Source organism: Misgurnus anguillicaudatus, chromosome 4 (genome assembly GCF_027580225.2).
Source record: "Misgurnus anguillicaudatus chromosome 4, ASM2758022v2, whole genome shotgun sequence".
Taxonomy (NCBI): domain Eukaryota; kingdom Metazoa; phylum Chordata; class Actinopteri; order Cypriniformes; family Cobitidae; genus Misgurnus; species Misgurnus anguillicaudatus.
This window is the reverse complement of record NC_073340.2, coordinates 22,089,492-22,115,382: the sequence shown is the minus strand read 5'-3', so window position 1 is coordinate 22,115,382 and position 25,891 is coordinate 22,089,492. Positions and strand designations below refer to the sequence as shown.

Here is a 25,891-nt window from a genome sequence, read left to right as displayed (position 1 = left end):
TTCAACGATGAAATCAACTCAGGAGTGTTTATTTTAAAGTTATGTGCATTTTTTACCTCATACACGTCAACACTGCAGTTTTGGGCGTTCCGGTCGGTTGTAGTAGCGTCGAGTTTTTGAACAAATCATTTACCAGAGTTGTTAAATAACACAACACAAAACGTGGAAGTGAAAAATGTCTCCGAAACTTCTTCTAGCAAATTTGCGCGCGACCGTGAAATTCTGCAAAAGCGTGAACCTTCTGCAAAGATCTCGGACACCTTTCATATTTGCTCAGCAGAGCTGGTAAGACCTCGAGTTGTAAACGCATGCATTGACATGTTTCGTTTAATTTACTTTCTAAAACTGTTCAAGCGTTGTGAAAGTTTAGCTTTACTTAGCATTAGAAAACTCTTAAGTAGTTTAATAAGAACTAACGAACGACGTCTGATATCAGTACTATCGCTGTTATGTTAGGGCAATTAAACAGAATTAGAGTTACTGTTCACCTCATTTACAATAATACATTTTTTAAAAAAGTATTGCTGTCTATGCAACGTTACACACTTCTCCATTTGCTTTGCTTTTATTCCAGTGCAATTCATGTGGATAGCCCACCCAGTGTCCCAACCCTGATCACCAGCTATGCCCACGGTATCTCCGCTCATTCACTGTTATACAGGACCGTGGACCAATGCCTTCAAGCTACAGTGTCCCGTCACCCTGACCGTGAAGCTCTGGTCTTTGTGCAGGACGGCGTCCGCAAGACATTTGCAGAGTTTTACCAAGATGTGAGTGACCTGAAGTCCAGTGTTTCCCCTCAGCTTTGCTGAAAAGGGTCCACACTGCCCCCTCCCAATGTTCAAAGTGTAGTGTGTAAAAGAGTGATCTGGGCCCAATCTAAAAATAAATTCTTAAGCAGTCCCCTATTAAGCTTAACTAAATACGGTTCTGCTACCACAAGTTTCATGTAAAATCCTAATATTTAGTCTTTTATATTTAGCACACGACTAATATTTATAGTATAGCAATTTTTAGAGTGTTTAATAACACTAAACACTCACTTTCCATTTTAACATATGTGACCCTGTCTGTGAAAACCCATCTTAAGTAACATTTTGTAATTTAGTGTTTTCCTATTATCCTATGTAATATAAAGAACATTCTGTGAAAAATATAACCTTTAATATATTTAATGTTGACTGAGTAAGGAAGATTGATATCAGCGTAAAATCAATAAATGAAATTAAACTTTAATGCACCTAATCTTATAATTAGATTATGAGGCTGGATTTCACATGCATGAAAATGATTATAAAAGTATTAGTGTTTTATGATGTTAGTTATTAAGTTGTGACCTTTCCTCCATATTTACTGACTGCCAAGGTCCAAATGCAACGGTAGTAGTGTGCACCTTGCTGAAACCTGAATTTTACTCTGAATTGATCGGTGTGAGCTACTTGGCACAGATTTGACTGTTCTCTGCCAGATTTGATGTGGTAGTGGGTCACAATATAAATTATGATAAGTAGGTTAAACATTTATTCGTATAGGAATAACATATCATAAACAAGTTACTAGCCAATCAGTGCAGTTTGAGGATAGTACAGCACAAACATGTTTATTTTAAACACACAACAACATATCATTTTGAAATTTAAACCCACAGGAGTCATGGTTCATTCTGGAGGGTAGTGTTGTAGTTCTCGAGACCACTTTTTAAAGGTCTTGGTCTCGTCTTGGAATCGACCACATTTTTACTCGGTCTTGTCTCGTTCTCAGACAAAGAGGACTCTGAATTTAATTTCAAGACCAGTCAAGACCACAACTGATGGCACATCACAAAGTTATTTATCATTAATTGTATGCAGTTTATTCAGGTTTTGGCATATGATGTTGGCATTGTTTAAGCATTGTTTAAGTTTCTCCTAATACAATTTTTCTAATTTTATTACTAAAAACAACTGCATTGTGTTAAGTGGATGCCAAGCCATGGAAAGACAGTTCAGAATAAATGGTTAAGTTGATTTCAGCTCATTAGTGTTTGTTCACTTTTATTTGCTTATAGACAAAGATAAATTCCCACATATCTGCAATGCCTTTGATTATTTTATCAACTTTACTGATCACACACACACACACACACACACACACGCAGACAAGAAGTGCCTAATCATATGTTGTTCCACATTTTATCAAGTGTTTTAATGCAGTGACTTGCACTAGTCTTGGTCTTGACTTGGTCTCGGCCTGTCTTGGTCTTAGTCTTGACTTGGTCTCGACCCTTTAAAGTCTTGGTCTTGTCTCTGTCTCGGCCTGTCTTGGTCTTGGTCATGACTTGGTCTCAGTTTAGGTGGTCTTCTTGACTACAAAACTACTGGAGGGTTCAAATCTGCACTGAAGAAACTCATCGCATCAGCTAGACTCATTCACAAGTCTTAGGTTAAAAGTAGTTTTACCTGTATTTTTTATTTGTATGTTATGTATTGATGTTAAATGACACTTCCAATTATTAAACATTGAACAAATAAATCCCTTTAGGCCATTCAAATGTGTTAAAATGTGAAGATGGGCTGATATTTTGATTTCAGGTGGAACAGGCCGCTGCAGGTCTCTTAGCTGTTGGGTTGAAGAAGGGGGATCGTTTAGGGATTTGGGGACCAAACATCTATGAGTGGGTGCTGATGCAGTTTGCCACGGCTAAGGCCGGCATTATTCTGGTGAGTGTTTTTATCTGCCTTACATGGTTTATCTGGGGATTTGCCAACAGCTTGTCTAACTTGCACAAACTTTATTGTTTTAAAGGTATCAGTGAACCCAGCTTATCAGTTGCAGGAGGCAGAATATGCACTTAGAAAGGTAAGTTAATGTTTATACGTGCACAAAATAAAAACACAGATAAAAGTAGAATATTAGAAACTTCAGAACTGGTCGATTGCATAAGCATAGATATTAAAGGATTAGTAAATTTTCGTAAAAAAATCCAGATAATTTACTCACCACCATGTCATCCAAAATGTTGATGTCTTTCTTTGTTCAGTTGAGAAGAAATTATGTATTTTGAGGAAAACATTTCAGGATTTTTCACATTTTAAAGGACCCCAACACTTAATAGTTTTAATGCAGTTTAAAATTGCAGTTGCAATGGACTCTAAATGATCTCAAATGAGGCATAAGGGTTTTATCTAGCCAAACGATTGTCATTCTTGGCAAGAAAAATAACAAATATGCACTTTTAAACCAAAACTTCTCTTCTTTCTCCGTCTGTGTCACGTTTGTGTGACATCACGTAATTGCGTAATGACATCGAAAGGACACGTGTTGCATATATGAAACGCACATTTGCGGACCATTTTAAACAATAAACTGACACGAAGACATTAATTAGTATCATTCGACATTCAACAACGTCTGAACGGTCCTCTTTCTCCACACTTGTAAACACTGGGGCGTAGTTTCGCATACGTCATCCGTGACCTCTTGAAGTGATGACGTATTATGTGAGGTTGCGCTGGCCTCGTGTAATACTTAAAACTGTGAATTCTCTGTATTTAAACATTGTTGTAAACATTTGGAATAAAGTAAGTAGACATGTGGATAAAGTATATAACACTGTGCTTGTAGTTATTGGATATTTTAATGCAAAAATCGTAAATATTCTGCCTTCCAAAAGTTATGTCTTGAAGAGAACAATTAGATCACTAAGTTTTTAGTTTAGACGAAGTAGTTTATGCACCCCGCCACTGTGTTTGGTGCTTAGTCTGGACATGACTAACCCTCATCTTGAATGAATCTTTCAGGTGCAGTGCAATGCAATTGTTTGTCCGACTCAATTTAAAACCCAGAAGTACTGTGAAATGCTAAGGCAGCTTTGCCCAGAGATGGAAAAATCTTCTCCTGGAAGAATCAAGAGTTCAAAGTACGTATGACAAGAAAAAAACTACACAGTAATAAAGCTCAGCAGGCATATCACATGATGTTTTCATTGCTGACACACAGTTTTTTTTTTTAGACTACCAGATCTACACACTGTGATCGTCACAGATAGTCAGCAGCCGGGGGCTTTCCATTTAAAAGATGTGATGCAGGCCGCAAACAGTGAACACCATCAACAGCTACAAGACTTGCAGAAGAAAATCATGTGTGATGATCCCATTAACATTCAGTTTACATCGGTACAGTTTATTTCCTCTGAAATCATATCACTCAGACAAAGTATTTTAACAAGAAAATGATGGATATAAATTCCCACATACTGAATTAACAGTTCCATAAGATACTTATTTACCAACAGTATAACGTTTTTTACAGCCAGGCTGGAGATTGAAGACTTGACATTTAAAACATTGCGCTGTGAATAAATGTTCCTCAAAGATAAATATTGACAACAAATGATGTATTCATCTTGTACCTAAATTATATATATTAGGACTAGGGATCCACCTATATATCGACTTATAATCGATATTTGGAGATAAAATATTTTATTCCCCACTATCGGACATTAAAAAGTGATTCAGTCAAGAGCAGTGAGAAACTTTCACAAAAACATAAGTGACAGACAGGAGCAAAATTAGGTAACTTCCCCTTTAAGACCAAAGTCTGGATCCAATACACTGTTACACATGTGTTTTCTCTATCAGCTGTTTACTTTCTCTTAAACCCTAAACGGTCGTGTTTATGAGGATACTTGCAAAGGGAATTTTGGCGCATATATATATTTAAAGGAAAACACCACTGTTTTTCAATATTTTACTATGTTCTTACCTCAACTTAGACAAACTAATACATACCTATCCTCCTTCAATGCATGCAATTTTAATCTTTAGCAAGCCCCATTCATTCCTTAGGATCTAAACAGAGATAAAATTTATAAGCCACCAAACACTTCCATGTTTTCCCTATTTAAAGACTGTTACATGAGCAGTTACACGAGTAAGTATGGTGGCACAAAATAAAACGTGGATAAAAGCAGATAAAAAATGAGAACTATATTATATGGCGGAAGAGCACTTAGTTTGCACCACTTCGACCTTGGCGTGCAGCAACATCATCACTCCTGACTAATCCCCCTCTCACTCATCGTCAATATTACTGCACCCAAGGTCGAAGTGCTGCAAACTAAGTGCTCTTACGCCATACAATATAGTTCGCATTTTTTATCTGAAACATGGAAGTGTTTGGTGGCTTCCAAATTCATTCCTGTTTGGATCCTAAGGAATGAATGGGGCTAGGCCAAACGCTAACACATTAATAATAATAATAATAATAAATTTTATTTATAACGCACTTTATATGTTAGGCCAAACATCTCAAACTGCTAATTCACGACGCGCTGTACAAAGATTAAGAGTACGCATTGAAAAAAAATAGGTATGTATTAATTCGTCTAAGTTGATGTAAGAACATAGCAAAATAAGGAAAAACTGGTGTTTTCTTTTGAGGCAAATAAAGCTGCAAAAATGCTCACAAACCTAATGAGCAGCGGATGCGCGACTTCTCACAGAAAAACAGCGTGCGCATATACCAATTTTTTTGTGTTTCAATGGCATAATTTCACTTATTTTAAAACAGCTGTGCTTAAATACGTGTCTAAACGTTACGTTTTTGTGACCAAGCGCACAGCAACGTGATGTGGGAACGTAACCTTGATAGAGACGATAGTCCAAAATCTCTACCGGTTGACATATTTCTACCGGTTTATCATATCTACCAGTTTATCGCCCACCCCTAATCAGGGAAGAATCCCTTATTAGGAACTTTTTAATGGGCACCACCCCAGTGACAGCTTGGGACCTTTTTTAACCATATATTCTGACAATGTTGATTATTTAAATTAACTTTACGTAACTTTAACATACATGATAACTTACATTTAATAAAATGAAGGTGTTTGTAATTCTTAGGGAACTACAGGAAAGCCCAAAGGAGCCACACTGACCCACCACAACATAGTCAACAATTCTTACTTCATTGGCCTGCGCGTGGGCTATGACTGGAGGGTGAGTTCCTGGTTGTGTTCAAGAGAAAAATAATACAATATAGGTATTGTTTGATACTTTCATTGGAAAGCTTTCATTCCATCATTTAAAATGAAGGAGACAGGGAACCCTTTGTTAAAATGAAAACCCCACAAACTTCATTTACAATTTACTTACAATGTATGACCCTGCCTGTGAAAAACCTCCTAAAGTCATTTAGGGTACATAAAATCATTCTACATAATGTAATGAAGAACTTTCTGTGAAAAATAACCCTGATATTGTTATCTTTATCTGCTCAGAAAAATGTTCGAGTGTGTTTGCCAGTCCCCATGTATCACTGTTTCGGCTCAGTGGGCGGCGGTATGACCATGGCTTTGCATGGTGTCACATTGGTTTACCCCTCCAGGGGCTATGATGGACGTGCTAACTTGGTGGCCATAGAGAAAGAGAAGTTTGTATTTTCTTTGAATCTTTAAAAACTCAATTCTTTAAAACTTAAATACTTACAATGTTGTTTTTAAATTAGAATTTTCTTTTTTACATCCAATGCTTATTGAAAGTAGAAATATTGTCATAGAACTGAAAATAATTATAGTCAACCTTTCACCCAGGTGTACATTTGTGTATGGAACTCCTACTATGTATATTGACATGCTCGGTCAGCGTGACCTGGCCCAGTTTGATTTGTCATCAGTCGGGACTGGTGAGTCAATTCAACCTCTTTAAATAAATTGATAAAAAGGGCTGCAAGAAAGTAGTTGAATTTGCATTGTATCTGTGAGTTTATATTAATGTGCTTAACTTGGCAAATACCACCTGCAATTGTACCTATTTTCTGCATTTCAGGTATTGTGGCCGGTTCTCCTTGTCCTCCTGAGGTGTTACGGAAGGTCATTAATAACATGGGGGTTAAGGAAATGTTGGTGAGTAGTGACTCAAGCCACAAAACATTAAAATCTTTTCATAATACAGAGGAACTGTTGCTTTCGGCATACAGCTACTGCTGCCAATCAAACGTATTGTTATTATATGACTGCTGTACGTCAACATTATCACTAGAGGGGGACAGAGACAGTCAAGTTTAAGTTTGTGGTGCAGTTGCAACTTTTTGCTGGCAGTATTTTTGCGATAAACAGAAACAGGATCAATTCTTAAAAAATCACAAAGCCCATCTCCCATGTTGCCTCACTTTGTTTATGTTTAACTAACAGATTTCTCAGGTTTCATTCTAGCATGCACTTCACACCAGTTCCTAAGCATCCACATGATCAAATGTTCTCCCTATTTTTTGAGGGTTTTTTTAAAACTCTTTCCCCACCAGCGTTTTTCATGATTTTCACAAAACTTTAATTCCTCCCAGACAATGCACTTCTTTAAATATATAAACATACAATATATTAAATAAAAGAACAGTGCCCGGTTGCATGAAATTCCTTAAGTGAGGGTTTCCCTTAGGGAGAAAATATCCCTGAGGTAAGGGATTTCTTTAAGAGCGTTGCAACAAAGTGTTTATACTAAGTATTTTACGGTAGTCGCTGCCAAAACACGGCAGTGGAGAAGCGGTTGCTAGTTATGAAATCTCAAAGCGTAAACAAATCAACGCACCCAGCTCAACAGATGGCGGATTGGTGTACAATGAAACGTTAAAAATAACAGATTGTAAAGTACCGCATGTATAAAACCTCAAAGTAATTCAAACTTGAAGAACTTTAGATTGTCTGACGATCAAACCGCTGTTCTCCTAATAAATGCGCATCACTTTTCTCTAAGGGATTATTTCCATGTTAGAAATGCGCGTTGGTACTTAATTTTCTTAAATAACCATAAAATCAGCCATCGCATGTGACGTTAAAGGACCTGTTATATATAGTCCCTTAAGTTTTTAAGGGAAAATGGGACTTAAGGACTTTGTAGCAACGTATAGCAGAACTTAAAGTAATATTCAATTTTCTTAAAAGAAAAATCCAGATAATTTACTCGCCACCATGTCATCCAAAATGTTGAAGGCTTTCTTTTTCAGTCGAGAAGAAATTATGTTTTTTGAGGAAAACATTGCAGGATTTTTCTCATTTTAATGGACTTTAATAGAGCCCAACATTTAATACTTAACTCAACACTTAACAGTTTTTTTCAACGGAGTTTCAAAGGTCTATAAATGATCCCAAACGAGGCATTAGGGTATTATCTAGCGAAACGATTGTCATTTTTGACAAGAAAAATAAAAAATATCCACTTTTAAACCACAACTTCTCGTCTAGATCCGGTCGTGATGCGCCAGCGTGACCTCACTCAATACGTCAAGAGGTCACAGAGGACGAACGCGAAACTCCGCCTCAGTGTTTACAAGTGCGTTGAAAGAGGACCGTTCATACGTTGTTGTATGTGGAATGATACTAATTAATGTCTTTGTGTCAGTTTATTGTTTAAAATGGTCCGCAAATTTGCGTTTTATATATGTAACACGTGACCTCCCTACGTCACTACGCATTTACGTTAGGTCACGCTGGACCGGACCTAGACGAAAAGTTGTGGTGTAAAAGAGTATATTTTTTAATTTTTTTGTCAAAAATGACAATCGTTTCGCTAGATAAGACCCTAATGCCTCGTTTGGGATCGTTTAGAGTCCTTTGAAACACCGTTGAAAAAAACTGTTAAGTGTTGAGTTAAGTATTAAATGTTGGGCTCTATTAAAGTCCATTAAAATGAGAAAAATCCTGCAATGTTTTACTCAAAAAACATAATTTCTTCTCGACTGAACAAAGAAAGACATCAACATTTTGGATGACATGAGTAAATTATCTGGATTTTTCTTTTAAGAAAATGGAATATTTCTTTAAGGTAATACTTTAGCATTTAAGGGTAAATACGTATTAAAAGCCTTATGGTTCCTCAAGTGAACACTTAAGGGTTTTTCTTGCAACCCATTTTTTATTAAGGGTACCCTTAACCTTATATTTAAGGGATTTCTTAGATGAAGGACTTTCATGCAACCGGGCACAGACCCTCTGATTTCATCCTACCTTCATTAGTTCTCTTTTATCACCTCTCAAATATGGGTAGGTTTCTTCAAAAGCACCAAATTTTGAGCAAAAGCTGAGATAATTTCATTTTTGTGAAGGACTTTTGATAAAGATCAAATGCAGAGCGATTCTCAAAACTTACACGGACAAACAGCTGTTTGCCCTAGGGCAATACTTCCGGGTTGTATGCACCTAGTGGATAATAGCGGTATTGCGGATTGACGAGATAACTCGTCAATGACGGTGAAAGAGCTAAAAAGCACTGTAAAATATACATTTCCGCTTTATATCCTTTAAATAACAAATTGATCATTTTAGAATGGATCCGCTTTACTGTACCTACACTTCCTTTTCTTAAATCTTCAAACACCACCACAGTGTTGTTGTTGTTGTTTGTTGTTGTATGGCATTATGAGTCTTTTACCAAACACATAATGCATGTAAAGAAGAGGTAAAATCTTGAATGTGTTGTATCTTGGTCACTGCCAGGTTTATTAAAGGGACAATACGTAGGATCTACCCCCATCTAGTGGTGAAATTGTATTTTGCATCCAAACGAATAGTGCTCTCTAGTGCGTCGCTTTTCCAAATGCGTGTTGCAACTACGGTAGCCGTCATGTAATCACGGATCTCCTTGTCCGTTTCAGCTAGTTCACGTGTTCTGAATGAAAACGTGTTGTGGAAATGCGTAGGAAAGCTAGTGCTTTTTGTCCCTCTCTGCTATTATAGTTTATCAGTATGGTGGAATGACATGGAAGCCTCCTTGGACTTACCCGTTCAATGTAAGTAAAGAGAAGAAATTCTAAGCTTTTAAAGAAAAGTCAGATCACTGGCAGAGGTCATTTGACACCAACGAGGGCATATTTATGAATAAAGACGTTGATTTTGATTAATAAAACACTTAAAACCCTACTTACTGAGGAAATTTAGAAAGCCTCTGAACTGCCTTGCAGGATGTTGTGAGACATAAGAACCTTCATGAAGTAAATGTAAAAGCTGACACATTATAAGCTATGTGTAGGTTGCATATAATTTTGGTTGATTCATCATAGCACTATTTCCAGAACATGTAAAACTCACCTCAAGTTAGTATTCAACCAAGTGTTGGTAATTCAGTCCAGTACTGCTCAGTCTGTGGGCAAACATGTCATGCTGTTTATTGGAAGTATCTAACAGTTATGTAACTGTACACAAAAATGTGCAGAAGTGAAAAAGGGGATCATCTGTGTACTTCATCTAGTCTGTGGCTGTTTAACAATTTTATCACATAATCGCCCTTGTGTGTTATATTTATTAAATATTTGAGATATTGTTTAGATAATACTAACAGTTGCCAATAAGTGTGTAGTACTACCAGCACATTTTACCATGTTTAAATCTATTCTACAGAATTACAGATTTCCCCCAAAATAAATGCGGATGTTGTTTGGACCTTCTTATCAGGTTATCAGAAGTCATATAAACTTACGATAACACTTATTATTGACACTATATTCATGTAATATGGATAGAGCAATAAAACAAAGTGTACAAGTTAAATGAACAAATTCTTTCAATTAAAAAATTGCTCCTTTTGGACGCTTGTCATTGTTCGTAAACACACATTTATGCTATTCATGTTATCTAGTATGAATTGAGTCAGCGCATATATACGTCACACAAAAAGTGCGAAAGAGGAAATTGACAGTCTCAATGTAGCGGTTGCATTGATTTCCTTTTCTAAACCTGGACAGTCATCTCCTTGACGTCCGAACACAGTCGACTCCTTGTCGTCCTGTGGGAACACAATAATAAGGTTGCCAGGTCAGTGGGCTGAGGATGTATTTGGACAACTGTGTCTGGCTTTGGCACCCAGTCCAGAAAATCTTAACCAGTAAAATAGAAAGCACAAAGACAAAAAGTTCAGAAAAACATGAAGGGTAGGATTATAAACCTAACAGACAATATTTTTACACTGCAAGGCAGTGACTCAAACCCATATCCTGCCCACAATTACAGTATTACCAGTCAGTCTTGGAAGAGGTAAAATAATCTATGGTTAGGGTTAGCCTCCTGAATCTGAACAAGTATGCGACCCCAAAGTTGATTGGATTGGATCTGATCAGCTTTTTTATTCTCAAATGATGTTAACTTAAGCCCAAGTAATGTAATTGAAGACAATTATTATTAGAATTAGACATACCACCACCTATGATAAACTTGGCTTCTCCAAACTATAACTCCTTTACCCGTCTTATGAGTATCATGAGCACAAGTTTGTATTATGAAAAACTCTTTATATAGATCATGGACATGGAGTAGAAGTAGTAGAAACAAACCATTGCTCCATGCACTGCAAGAAACCCTTGACAGAAACTATTTGCCGACCACCAAGATATAAATTTTCATAATTTGTTTACACTTGCGGGCTAGCTGTCAGACTGAGGTCTGTGGTTAATGTCTTTTTTTATGGTCATTGCTGAAATCTTGGTTTTGTGGTCTCATTAACAAGATCTTTTAAACCTGGAAGCCTAAAGCCTTGGATTATGGATTATAACTGTTTGGAAATGCATGTTCAGTAACTTTGAGTTTACATCTTATCTAAAAATCCCAGCATTGCCAGTCACTAGTATATGTATGTTTTGTTTTAGTCCCTTAGCACCATGGGATGTTAGAGTTAGGGTTAGCCTCCAGTAGGCTGTTTAACTACTAGCTTAACCAGCAAGAATTTCTAAATAAATTAAATATTGTTACTTGTCACATTACATTTAGAGAACACTAGAAGGCCATTTTTTTTTTTTTTTAGTGGCTATAATTTGGAATTAAAGGGCCCATATTGTGCAAAATCCGCTTTTACAAGGTGTTTGGACATAAATGTGCTTTGGCTGTGTGTGAACACAACAATTCTACAATAAAAAATCCATCTTAGCCTTCTTTTTTAATCCCCATTAAACCAAAACAGTCTTGACATGCTGTTTTGATTCTCTTGTTAATGTGACATCACACAAACAAAACATCACCCACGGCCACTGACTGATTAATTTTATCCAATAGCTTTTCTAAATGTGTTTGTTAGCACATTGCAGCACTAATGCGGCTAAATATACTATTGTCACAGGCTGTATTCACAGGAATCAGGGACCGGATTCACAAAACATTCAAGGGACACTCCACTTTTTTTAAAAAAATGTTTATTTTCCAGCTCCCTTAGAGTTAAACATTTCATTGATCTCCAGGTCTGGCGGTACCACTTTTAGCATAGCTTAGCATAATCCATCGAATCTGATTAGACCATTAGCATTGCGCTAAAAAATAACCAAAGAGTTTTGATATTTTTCTTATTTAAAACTTGACTCTTCTGTATTTAGATTGTGTACTAAGACCGATGGAAAATTAAAAGTTCCTGCGTAATAATCAAGGACTTTGCTGCTGTAACAATGTGATATTATGCACTGCCCGAAAATAGTCCCCTTGTTTACTTTCAATAGCAGAGGACTATTTTCAGGTGCTGCGTAATATCACTACGCCTGGTGCAGCCATGTTACAGCAGCAAAGTCCTTGATTATTAAGCCAGAATGAGAATATAGTTCATAGCCATATCGGTCTATATAAAATTCCAACTTTTAATTTTCTGTCGGTCTTAGTACACAATGTAACTACAGAAAAGTCAAGTTTTAAATAGGAAAATATCAAAACTCTTTGGTTATTTTTGAGCGCGATGCTAATAGTCTAATCAGATTCAATGGATTATGCTAAGCTATGTTAAAGTAGTAGCGCCACTCAAAACGGTAAAAATCAAATGTTTAACTCTAGAAGAGCTGGAAAATGAGCATATTTTCAAAAAAAGTAGATTGTCCCTTTAATAAGAAAATTCTAAATATTTGACTAAATTAACAAGTCTAAATAAACAGGAAGGACTGTTACCTCACCATCTCAAGGTCGTGCTCCCTTCTTGGCTCTGTTTATCTTTGCCTTGCAGCGGTTGAAAGCAGTGCTGTCCCTTATTTGCTTGCCTCTCTGGCTTCCAGGAGAAACACAGACTGCATCAGGACGTTGGCGACTAGTGTCCATCCATCTACACAAACAAATCAAAACCGAAAACGAAATCTTAAATATTAGAAATCACAAAATGAAACCATAAGGTATAATGTCTTAAAGACATTTATTATTCCTTACTTTCTAAGGTTGGCTAACTGGCAGGTGCAACTCCATGGGTTGTTAAAGAGAGTGATGTTCTGGAGGGTGGTGAACTCCAGGCTGTTCGACAGAGACCTTAGCTTGTTGTTCTCAAGATGCAGAGATTTAAGAGCGGTCACTCCCTCAAAGGCAGCATTGGATAACTTGATGGGTAGAACAAACAGATTGCAGTCAAGGTTACTGGATACTTAGTGGATTAAGTTTTCCTTAAGGCAAATAATGTATACCATATGTACTCTTAAAAATAAAGGTGCTTTATAATGCCACAGAAGCGTTTTTTTTTAAAGTTGTCAGCCAGCGCCAGCATTTTTCATGATTTTCACAAAAGTTTAATGCCTTCCAGAAAATGTTCTTCTTTAAATATATAAACAAACAATATATCAAATGAAAGAACAGACCCTCTGCTTTAAAAAAACAAAAACGTTTAATCCTACCTTCATTAGTTCTCTTTTTTATCACCTCTCAGAGATGTGTAGGTTTCTTCAAAAACACACAATTTTGAGCAAATGGCTGAGATAATTCCATTTTTGTGAAGGACTTTTGATAGAGATCAGATGCAGAGCGATCTTTAAAACATACACAGAGTTCTTTCTTGGTGTTACTTCAGGGTTGTATAAGTTGCGGAAGTGCGCAACCTGGTGCATAATAGCGGTATTGCGGAAAGCCAGAAATTCTCGTCATTGGCAGGAAAGAGTGAAAGGTTCTTTGGAGAACCAAAAATATTTCTTCTATGGCAAAAATGTACATTTAAATTGTGTGCATGTTTGCATAAAGTAAAAAAGGAATGTTTTCCATTTAGTTTTTCGTATATTTGTTTTATAATGAAGACTGCATTCATTTTTAGAAATATTCAGAATAGTCTTTTAATGCCCTGCTGTATCCACACTGTTCCTACGCCCCATGACGCTTTGCGCGAATTATGGGTGCGACTTCCGGCGCGTACTGTCACTGAACCAGAGCGATATCATGATGATTACGGTCATAATTTCATGTATGAACCAGTGTGAGGATGAAATTAAGAAGTGTCCTTATACATCAAGATATATTCAATCGTTTCATGTTGTTCCTCGGGGGTGGCGGGTCTTCAATGCGCAAATATAAAAGCACGACATGCCGTATCCCTGGGACAGTCAGTCGAGTGTTTAATACATGGAATATACAGAGACTTGTTGTTTTTAACCTTTTTAGGTGATGGTTTAAAATGTTACAACTGTCCTTGGTGAGAGGTTTTTTTAAACTGCAATTTTTAATCGACTTATCGAGTTTTTATGGCTACACACGCGATCCGACAGCAGCAGTAACTTATGCTTCTCATTCAACACAATGTTAGTTATTTTAACAAACCATAATAAACATATTAAACTATATTACATGTTTTCAGTATTGTTTTCGTTTTATGAAAATATTATACAGTAAATAAGACATGAGCTTATGAAATTATTTGCTTTAAAAAATCATTTAAAACATAACAAAAGTAACGGTATGCGTAAACACATCACAAAGTATTGGATGGATTTCATAATAAGCATTAAAATGCCAGTCAAAACGGCAGACTCGTATCCCTCGCAATAGGACTACTATTAGCTGTAGTGGCTCACCGGAAGTTTTACCCATCTGACCTCAAGATGGCATCACCCGCATTTACGTCAGGAATAGTGTGGATATAAAGGATAATAATAATATGTTAAACATTGCTTAATTCACTCATAAAGAACCTTTCTGCATATGCATGTAGAAAAGTCAGAATTTGCATTCAGACTGAAGGCTTTTCTCTCATGAAAGACCTCTCTCTTGTCCTGCCAGGCTTATGTAAACCTTTCTTTACTCTTCTTCCAGCCCTACAAACTTCAAAACTGTAGGCAAAACTGCTAAAAACTTCACCAAGGTGTTAGATGTTCTGGTCCGCATGGAGTCTGCTTTATAGAAGGATGACGGCTGAAAGGCCGAGACAGTGTATTCACAGCACGTGGTTGTGTGTTATATAAGTGTAGAAAAGATGCACTTATTGAAAGGCCATTTTGGAAATTTCCACTCAAAGCCCCGTGAAATGGAGAGTTTGGTAATTTGAGGCGATGAAGTATGGATGACTTCCAGCATGGAAGGTTTGTTTTTATACTTTATGTCATTCCACTCCATCGACCTGCTCTTCTGCCAGAAATGCCTCTGAAGAGACCAATTGTCTATTCAGGTGAGGGAACGGCAATCTAAAAAAATATTGCTCTTCGTGGAACACCCTGCCACTGTTTACAAGTCTGCTAACTCTTCCTGACCTGTTTACAGGGAAAAACAGGACTCTCAAAATAACATTTAGAAAGACTTAGAAAGAGGCCAGCGAGCAAACACACCCTAGAAATATTCACATTTGATATTTTTACCCTTCTAACATGCAAGGGTTGTTTACCTGCTATATTTTGGTGATGTTTCTTGATGAGAAATTTAGTTTAAACCACATATCTACATGTGGATGATGAGATTACACTTGTTGGTCCTACGAAACATCTTATTTTGATCTTTTTGTATTCTTGGAACTTTTTGCGCTTTTGGAACTTTTTTACTAAACTAAGTTGATTAGTAAATGTTGCTAAGTTCAATGAAGTGCTTGAATCTATTTTATGCAAGAAGTATAAGATTTCCTGTGATAATATCATAAAAATTCTAGACTTTTTAAGCACACGTGCTACACTGTTCACTTTAAATGCTTATATCTTCTGTATGCGAATGTTGATTCATACCAAAATGCTTTTTTGCATAGTTGTGTTTGACACATGAAAACATCTCGGGTTACGTATGTAACTTTTGTTCCCTGAGAAGGGAACGAGACACTGCGTCTCCCTTGTCATACTTCCTGCGTCCCTGTAATGCCGTCTAATGGCAATATTTCAGATAGCGATATACTTCCTAGCTCCCGCGTCACCCTGTCTTTGTTGTTAAGTCTCACCATTGGTTGAATTTGATATACACATTCAGACGCACTTACCCCTGGAGGCGTCCCCAAAGTGTCACCGCAGTGACGCAGCGCGAGTTCCCTCGAAAGGGAACTGTAACAATGTATCTTAAAATGTAACCTTGCTCTCCCTTGAAATGCATCCCCACATTTAGTTCTTGATTAATTTGAGTGTATTGGACCTGGAAAGTTCTTGAAAGGTCCTCGAATTTGAAGTTCACTAGTGGGAACCCTGAATCAAACATTGATGCTCTTAATCTCAAAATTAGAGCCTTTAGCCTTGAATTAAACCTGTTACGTTCTGCCTCTTCCCTTTAAATGCATATTTTGCCCATAACTGTTATATTTTGTACTGGTGCTTTGAGAACGCCAGTCTGATGTAAGTCAGAACAGAAAGATTATAAATCTTTCCTTAGCAATAGTGATCCAGAGGGAAATATGTTGGATTCACCACATGTGCACCCTTGTATATAGCACATGTGTATGCAGTATATTTAATGCCTGAAGGTATGAAAGGATTTGATGGAACATCAGGAGGATCCAATTTAAATTTAGGAGCCACAAAGGTCAAAATCTTCCTTCCAGCACATGCGTATGTGTTAACGTTGTCATTTTTTGTCCATCATTTGGTCAACCATTTAAATTAGCTTTAGAGCTGGCATACCTCTGATCTGTAGATTTGGTCTTATTCTCTTTTTTTAATCAATACAAATAGACACGTGCGCCAAAGAGGCACTTACCTTCTCCAGGCCCATGTCGTTTAGATAAAGCTTCTCCATATAGCGTCCAAAACTCCTAAATGCATATTCTGGTATGAAGCTGAGAGGATTTTTGGACAGATTGAGTTCCTCGATAACACGCAGCTTGCTCATAGCCTGAATAGGGTAGGTGGACAGCTTGTTGCGGTCCAGGGTTAGAATGGCCAGGTTCTCCACTTCATCAAGAGATCCCGGATGCAGGACACTTAACTCGTTGCCACTCATATGTAGCCATCTGAGATCTTTAGCACCCGTGAAGGTACCTGGCTGCAGTTCATGGAGCTTGTTGTTGTCAAGCTGTAAGGTAAACAGGTTGATCATGGGAGAGAAGATGCCCTTTGAAAGGCTCGAGATTTGGTTACCATCCAAGTGCAGATACGTCAGTTCAGTAAGGTCCTCAAAAGCTCCCGGTTTAATGGCGCTGATCTCATTGTTAGACAAGTAGAGGTAGATAAGCTTATTCAGCCCTTTGAAAGCCTGTTTGGAGATCTCCCGAATCTGACACTGCTGCAGGTGCAGAGAAATGAGCCCCTTCATCTCGCTAAAGCCCCCGGTTGGAAGATTTCCTAAGTTGTTACGTTGGAGGTTGAGCAGTTGGGTGGCCTCGGATATACGAGGGATCTTCTTCAAACCGACGTTGTCACAGATAACATGCTGAAGGTCCCCGTGACAATGGCACTGGCTCGGACACTGAGTTGGTGCAGAAGAGACAAAGGGGGCAGAAACCTGTAAAAACACAACTAGAAAGAAGCTGAAGCTCTGCATGATGAATCGGTGGGTTAGTCTGTCTGCTTTACGCTGTCTGTCTGTTCACTCTTCTGTACTCAAGGATCCTCCTGCAGCACACATACAGACAGCAAAAGCAGTCAACACAACCTTAAAGTAGAGAGAGAGAGAGAGGGAGAGGGAAAGAGGGGAGTCAGGGAAAATTGCAGTGCACAATAATTCAGAGAGGATGTGAAGTGTTTTTAATAGTGGTCTGCTATTTTACATATCGGACATTACAGACAATGCATTTCAGAACAAGACAGGTGAATTTAAGTTATTCTCTTTGAAAGTTGACATTTTTCGACACTTATGGTCCCTTTAACTGTCACTGTCTTGCGCGAGACACCCGAGTTTACTTCAGTATTTTTCATGTAAATGTTAATCTATCACGAGTAACTATATATTGTTGGAAATGTCGTTTTCAAATTTCAAAACCTTTTAGCAGTAATAATAATGCAGTGACTGTAATTTATTAATTTGTGACAAGAGTATGCAGCAAACCTTACAGCAAACCATTACAAAACTAAATTTTAAGCCTTTTTTGATCATTTTATGTATAAAATAATACTATATTGCATTATTTGTATTTATTACAATAAATTTAAACTGCTATAACATTTTTTAATCTTATTTAAAGCTCACATAACACACGCTGTTTCTGCATTTCTGATGTTAATCTGGGGTACCTATAGAGAAGTATGACATCCTTTATATCTCCAAAGAGTCTTTAGTTTAATCAGATTTATAAAAGAAAGATTAGCTTTACGGATTCTTTCCGTTAACGTACGAAAAAATGAAGAAGGAGGAGTTATACCGCGAGAGGAGCGAGTACGAGTCATGCAACACTATACAACACTGTTTAACTTATGATTCACTACATGTTTGTGTCATTTATATAATATGCACGCGTCTATTTCCAACATAAGACAGAAGTCTTACAACCGCATGCAACTCATGACCCGGTTGGGACTTTTCAATGAAATCCAGTGCATCAAACACACACGCAAAACTCCGCTGCTACCCCGGATAATAAACTATATCCATTGTTTCCATAATGCTTCCTTACTTCTCCTTATATCCAAAAATGCACTTCATCATTCGCGCCATTGTTGAGTTTTGAAATTAAAGAAGCTGTCGCGTGATGTGATGTTTGTAAGTTCTAGCGTTTCCCGCTGATTGACGGGTAGGCGGGGTTTTCCGGGGGAAGTGCCCATAAAAAGAAGTGATACATATAGAAACCCCTGAAACGTCAGCTGGACCCATAATCGAAAAAAAAACTTTCCGAAACTTGTACGAACCCTGGCGAAGTGCATTCGGCACAGAAATACTCTGTAACACGCCCAACTTTTTTGACACTTTTCATACGTTTAGGATGAGGAAACAACTCTATAACTGTGTTAATAAGTCAAAATGCATGAAATACCATTGAAACACCCCTTTAATATTTTCACCTCTTTTAATCAAGACCAAAAAATGGTAGAGTTATATTATTTTGAAGGGGTTTACACACCTTTTCACCCCCCACTCAAAAAGGGCTGTGCCAGGTAAAGGGTTAAAATCATTTGTTGGCTTCTCAAACACTGCAGCAACCGACTATTCTTGGCAAAAATGTATACAGGTACTTAAAGCTGTTTGGTTACTTTGCTTGTGTTTATGCACAGAGGTTCAGTGTTTTTCAGCTTTGACACTAAGGCCAATTGAGATCCTTGTATATAAACACAACACACCCACTATTACATAACAAGCGTATGTTAATGTTTAGATAGGAACATTTGTATGAATTTAGATTTCTTTATATCCTGAGGAATATAGGCTTACAGTACTTAAATGTTAGTTAGGTGATAACTTAACCAAAGCAAATTTATATATATATTGAAATGGCATTTAAAATTCTGTTTTCGTGAGTTGAAATCATTTCATCAATGCACAAAGGGATTATAGTGTGTATACTGTATGTTCAGAGGTCTGAAGTGTGATTGTTTTTATTGTCTACGTAGTGCTGTACGATTATGACGAAAATCATAATTAATGATTATTCACCTTGATTTACTTTACTTTATACTTTATTAGTCCTATCTCTGGGTAAATATGAGAAATATTGATTTTGCAATTGCGATTATTATTGCCGATTAATAGGTTTTTTTTCAATAGGTTGAAGTTTTGAAATGTTTCTGTGAAGCAGCTGCATGGTGAACTCTAAACATCCAAAATTAAAAAATTGAATGTAAATAACAATTAATTATAGTTATGTTGTTAGTCAAAAAGGACGTGTCAACTTATCAAATTAAATAAAATCTCTAATTCAGCGCTGTATATGGTGCACAAACATACTGCCAAACGCACAGAAATGATCACAAATTGTAATCCTGATTCATTTTACGATGAATTGTGCACTGCAGCCCTATGTCTGGACTTTGAAAGTTGCGTGCCACCAAATCATGTGAGGTTAAGGTGAGACGGTGTGTCGTGCCAGACGTTTCCATTGTTTTTTAGTCTGTAGAGGGAGGAAAGAAGCCATTCCTGTGTGGTGGACTGTTTTATAACATATAATCACAGCCAGATGTTTCAATGGTATCACATCACAACAATGGAAAAGGATTTTTCTTTAGTCCGCAGAGTAGTTTCTTTTAAAAAGGCAAACTCCTTTGCAAAAACAATCTCTATTCATTTAAGTATTTAAAGGGGACATTTCACAAGACTTTTTTAAGATGTTAAATACATCTTTGGTGTCCACAGAGTATGTATGTAAAGTTGAAGTTCAGAATACCACATAGTTAATTTATTATAGCATGTTAAAATTGCCACTTTGTAGGTGTGAGCAAAAATTTGCAGTTTTTGGGTGTGTCCTATAAAATGCAAATGAGTTGATCTCTGCACTAAATGGCAGCGCCGTGGTTGGATAGCGCAGATTAAGGGGCGGTATAATTAAAATAAGACAAATTTCAAATGACCTATTTTTTCACATGCTTGCAGAGAATGGTTTATCAAAACTAAGTTACTGAGTTGTTATTTTTCACATTTTCTAGGTTGATAGAAGCACTGGGGACCCAAAAATAGCACTTAAACATGGAAAAAGTCCGATTTTCATGATATGTCCGCTTTAAAGAATTCACCACCATTTTCAATATTTTACTATGTTCTTACCTCACGAATTAATTCATACCTATCTTTTTTTCAATGCGTGCACTTAATCTTTGTACAGCGTGTTGTGAATGTGTTAGCATTTAGCCTAGCCCCATTCATTCTTTAGGATCCAAACAAGGACGAATTTAGAAGCCCCCAAACACTTCAATGTTTTCCCTATTTAAAGACTGTTACATGAGTAAGTATGGGCGCGCAAAATAAAACTTGGCAATTTTTATGCGGATAAAAAATTAGAACTATATTGTATGGCGGAAGCTCACTTAGTTTGCAGCACTTCGACCTTGGCGCGCAGTAACACATCACTCCTGAATACTCCCCTCTCGCTCAAACGTCCGTCAATATTACAGTTGCAAACTAAGGGCTCTTCCCTGTTTTCATCCCTGTTTGGATCCTAAGGAATAAATGGGGCTAAGCTAAATGCTAACACATTCACGACGTGCTGTACAAAGATTAAGTGCGTCAATTGAACAAAGATAGGTATGTATTAATTCGTCTAAGTTGAGGTAAGAACATAGTAAAATATTGAAAAACTGTAGTGTTTTCCTTTAATGTAAAAAAGAGAAGAAAACATTGAAGGATTAGCCAGTTTTTTTGCATGTGTCCATACTGTAAATATTTCTGGGAAATTCTTATAGTAGCCTTTTGGCCACCGGTAGTGAGATTGAATTATTTGTCACAAAACAAGTGCTTCAACTTGTCTAAAACACCAAATAGTACTCAGCTTCAAATCTGTGTGTTATGAGCGAGTCATCTGTGCTCAGGTTAGGTGGAATCTAGTGTTTGCTTAACAAATTTTACATTTTATTGACAAGTATATGTCCTGTTTCTTTCAAGTACGCATTCACACTCGATTAATCAATCCAGCTGTGTTTTGTTTCTCTGGAAATACTGCCAGGCAAGTAGCAACTGTGGGTACCATGGGTTAGCCACTAATGTCTGGTTTCAACAATCTAATTTGGGTTGACATTTACATTCATGCATTTGACACATGCCTTTTATCCAAAGCGACTTACAGTGCATATATTTCTTCAGTTTATGTATCCCTGTCTGTAAAATCCAGGCTATAGTCTTATAATCCTGTATATTATGATTTTAGGAGCATCAAAGTTTGATTCAACTTATTTGAGTTTAATTTCAATCTTTGACATGACCTTACACAGACGATATTAAAGATATCAAGCTTATATTTTCACACAATGGTCTTTACATTATGATTTTATGTAGAAAACGGTAACACAAAAAAACGGACTTTAGCTGGGTTTTCACAGACTAGGTCATATATATGCAGTTGTAAAGACCTTATATAAAGACTTCTTTATAAAAATTGTGGTAAATTGTGACATCTTAAAATGTTAGCACATCAAGACAAGGATTGAAACACCAGCTGTGCCAATTCTCAGGTGCACACAACATGCCTCACCCGTCTCCCAGGCCTGACTGATTCAGCTCATTGAACCATCTGCTTGCCATTAAGCAGATTTGCCATAAAATACTATCAAAAGGCCTTTTCCTGTTTTTTTTTTTCTTATGTGCAAAACTAGTAAGCTCATTGTCTGACATTTAAGCAATGGCTCTGAATTTATGGTGCTTTATTTAGTGAGATTACTGTAGTTCCACTAGCCACCATGTAATATATACAGAGGACATGCTAGATATTATATAATGGCAGTATCTGCATATGTTTATATGCCTTCTCAATGTGTTGGATGTGTTTTGCAACAGATTGGCTACGGCACAACTGAAAACAGCCCAGTGACATTCTGTGGCTTCCCAATTGACTGCATGGCACGGCGGACAGAGACTGTTGGGTGTATAAGCCACCACATTGAGGTTACATCCATTCCTAAGTTAATAGAAATGCACATTGATATAGTTTTTTAGTTAAGTCCGATCCAGATGTGAGACATGTCACGTGTTTATTAGGCTAAAGTAGTGGACCCTACATCTGGGGACGTTGTACCTCTTGGCGCTCAGGGTGAGCTGATGATCCGGGGCTACTGTGTGATGCTGGAATACTGGCAAGATGAGGAGAAAACCAGGGAGTGCATCACAAAAGACCGCTGGTACAAGACCGGGTAAGTGCGTATGATATTCTCTTTTACTTTGAAAAGAACCCTTAATTCCGGATTGGTTTCAGTGAGTCTTTTTATGCGATCCATGCAGTGACATTGCGGTTCTTGACAAGTACGGATACTGCAAAATTGAAGGACGCATCAAAGACATGATCATCCGTGGAGGAGAAAACATCTACCCTGCTGAGATCGAACAGTTTTTACACACACACCCTAAAGTTCATGAAGCACAGGTAAGCAATGTTGTAAAGAAATAAGCGGATGTGCAATCGCTACATGCTTTTCAGCAAATGTAACATCGCCTATATTCATGAGCTTGGCTGATAAGAACCACACACACTTGTGATTGTTCCCATTGCTTTTAAGTCGTAGATCTGCTTCATTGTCCAATCAAAGGAGTCCATGCAAGACGGTTTTTAGGCTAAAAAAAGCATGTTATATATTTATTTGCCCATACAGGTGGTTGGGGTAAAAGATGAACGAATGGGAGAAGAGGTTTGCGCTTGTATTAAACTAAAGGCTGACCAGCAATGTACTGCAGAGGAGATCAGAGACTTCTGCAAGGGAAAGGTCAGATTCATCCCTGAACGTTGACATCTGTTAGCCATCACTGCAAACAGTCACATGCCATTTAATTACTTTTTCTGCAGATTGCTCATTACAAGGTGCCACGCTATGTAACTTTTGTTGAGGGATATCCTTTGACTGTCACAGGAAAGGTAAGTGCACATTTTCTATGAACATTTGCTGCATCATTTGAGTTAAAGGGACAGTTAATAAAAATGTTGTCATCATTTACTCACCCTCAAGTTGACCCAAACCTGAATACATTTCTTTGTTTTGCTAAACACAATACATTTTGGTGATCAGGAGCACCATTCACTTCCAAAGTATAATTTTTCCTACTATGAAAGGTGCCCCACATCTGCTTGGTTACAAAAATTCTTAAAGGGGACGTATCATGAAAATCTGACTTTTTTCGTGTTTAAGTGCAGAAATCAACCCATTTGCATTTTAAAGGACACACCCAAAACGCTCACACCTAAAAGTGGCAATTTTAACGTTATAATAAATTATCTATATGGTATTTTGAGCTAAAACGTCACACACACTCATCTAAAGGATTATTAGGAACACCATACTAATACTGTGTTTGACCCCCTTTAGCCTTCAGGACTGCCTTAATTCTTATGTGGCATTGATTCAACAAGGTGCTGAAAGCATTCTTTAGAAATGTTGGCCCATATTGATAGAATAGCATCTTGCAGTTGATGGAGATTTGTGGGATGCACATCCAGGGCACGAAAGCTCCCGTTCCACCACATCCCAAAGATGCTCTATTGGGTTGAGATCTGGTGACTGTGGGGGCCATTTTAGTACAGTGAACTCATTGTCATGTTCAAGGAACCAATTTGAAATGATTCAAGCTTTGTGACATGGTGCATTATCCTGCTGGAAGTAGCCATCAGAGGATGGGTACATGGTGGTCATAAAGAGATGGACATGGTCAGAAACAATGCTCAGGTAGGCCGTGGCATTTAAATGATGCTCAATTAGCACTAAGGGGCCTAAAGTGTGCCAAGAAAACCCCAAACCATTACACCACCACCAGCCTGCAAAGTGGTAACAAAGGCATGATGGATCCATGTTCTCATTCTGTTTACGCCAAATTCTGACTCTACCATCTCAATGTCTCAACAGAAATTGAGACTCATCAGACCAGGCAACATTTTTCCAGTCTTTAAGTGTCCAATTTTGGTGAGCTCGTGCAAATTGTAGCCTCTTTTTCCAATTTGTAGTGGAGATGAGTGGTACTCGGTGCGGTCATCTGCTGTTGTAGCCCATCCGCCTCAAGGTTGTGCGTGTTGTGGCTTCACAAATGCTTTGCAGCATACCTCGGTTGTAACGAGTGATTATTTCAATCAAAGTTGCTCTTCTATCAGCTTGAATCAGTCGGCCCATTCTCCTCTGACCTCTAGCATCAACAAGGCATTTTCGCCCACAGGACTGCCGCATACTGGATGTTTTTCCCTATTCACAGCATTCTTTGTAAACTTTAGAAATGGTTGTGCATGAAAATCCCAGTACCCGAGCAGATTGTGAAATACTCAGACCGGCCCTTGTGGCACCAACAACCATGCCACACTCAAAATTGCTTAAATCACCTTGCTTTCCCATTCTGACATTCAGTTTGGAGTTCAGGACATTGTCTTGACTAAAACCACACCCCTAATTGAATTGAAGCAACTGCCATGTGATTGGTTGATTAATTGCATTAATGAAAATTTGAACAGGTGTTCCTAATAATCCTTTAGGTGAGTGTATGTGCCCTGCCTACACCAAAGATTTAAATAAAAAAGTCTTGTGAAATGTCCCCTTTAAAAATATCTCCCTTTGTATGCAGCCCAAAAAACGAATTTATACAAGCTTCAAATAATGTGAGGATGAGTAAATGATGACAGGATTTTCATTTTTAAGTGAACTATCCCTTTAAGGCAGTTAGTTCATTTAGTCCAGAGAAAATTAAGTTACTGTGTCACCATTCTGTTCTGCGTCTCTGGGCATATCATGTAAAATATGAAGAAAATGTTAAAACTGTTTACTTGGGCCGATCCGCATCAGACTCTAGACAGAAGAAATTCAAGCAATTTCCCTGTCTGCATGAAACCCACTAAAGTGGTTTTGGGCAAATAAAGACAGGGGCGTAATAGCTACTACGACACCTTTGCTTTTAAAGCTTGCGGTTGGCTGTTGACAGATTGAAAGATTTTATAGCACTAAAACTGTTGCTCTTATTCACATCTCTTAGATCCAGAAGAACAAACTACGTGAAAGTACAGAAAAACTGCTTGGACTGTGAATTTTAAGGCACGTCTGGAAACAGCTACACTAACCTAAGGGCATTGTGATTTACCCAAATCCTCATTTTATGTTTTTATTACAAATAAAAGTAGTTTTATATATGCATGAATATATCCTATGTCTAAGTAATCTAGTAGCTGCATTTCTCAATGTTAAGGTTAATGTACCTTGTACCTCTTCAAAA

The 25,891-nt window shown here is 37.5% G+C and overlaps 3 protein-coding genes across 4 annotated transcripts in view; 1 reads left to right on the top strand and 2 right to left on the bottom strand.

The window, feature by feature from the left end:
* faap100 (FA core complex associated protein 100) overlaps nucleotides 1-184 on the bottom strand; it is a 5,185-nt gene extending 5,001 nt beyond the window's left edge. The window contains exon 1 of the mRNA XM_055176088.2: nucleotides 57-184. The gene's annotated coding sequence lies outside the window, so the exon portion shown is untranslated. The remainder of the gene's footprint in view (nucleotides 1-56) is intronic.
* Nucleotides 143-25,891, top strand: acsf2 (acyl-CoA synthetase family member 2). Its single transcript, XM_055176095.2, has 16 exons — nucleotides 143-285; nucleotides 575-770; nucleotides 2,571-2,699; nucleotides 2,785-2,838; nucleotides 3,780-3,898; nucleotides 3,992-4,154; nucleotides 5,886-5,981; nucleotides 6,263-6,414; nucleotides 6,575-6,666; nucleotides 6,810-6,886; nucleotides 22,496-22,603; nucleotides 22,697-22,848; nucleotides 22,937-23,078; nucleotides 23,305-23,415; nucleotides 23,496-23,564; nucleotides 25,655-25,891. The coding sequence occupies exons 1-16, from the start codon at nucleotides 176-178 to the stop codon at nucleotides 25,703-25,705; spliced, it is 1,821 nt and encodes a 606-aa protein (XP_055032070.2). The 5' UTR covers nucleotides 143-175; the 3' UTR covers nucleotides 25,706-25,891.
* Nucleotides 10,115-18,842, bottom strand: chad (chondroadherin). Of its 2 annotated transcripts, none has more exons than XM_055176098.2 (4): nucleotides 16,844-18,842; nucleotides 13,139-13,302; nucleotides 12,887-13,037; nucleotides 10,115-10,757 (listed from the first exon to the last, which is right to left on the bottom strand). In XM_055176098.2, exons 1-3 carry the CDS (start codon nucleotides 17,624-17,626, stop codon nucleotides 12,896-12,898), a joined length of 1,089 nt encoding a protein of 362 aa, XP_055032073.2. In that variant the 5' UTR covers nucleotides 17,627-18,842; the 3' UTR covers nucleotides 10,115-10,757; nucleotides 12,887-12,895. The 2 variants fall into 2 exon arrangements, with proteins under 2 accessions (XP_055032073.2, XP_055032072.2); XM_055176097.2 differs by having other exon boundaries at nucleotides 12,892-13,037; nucleotides 16,844-17,914.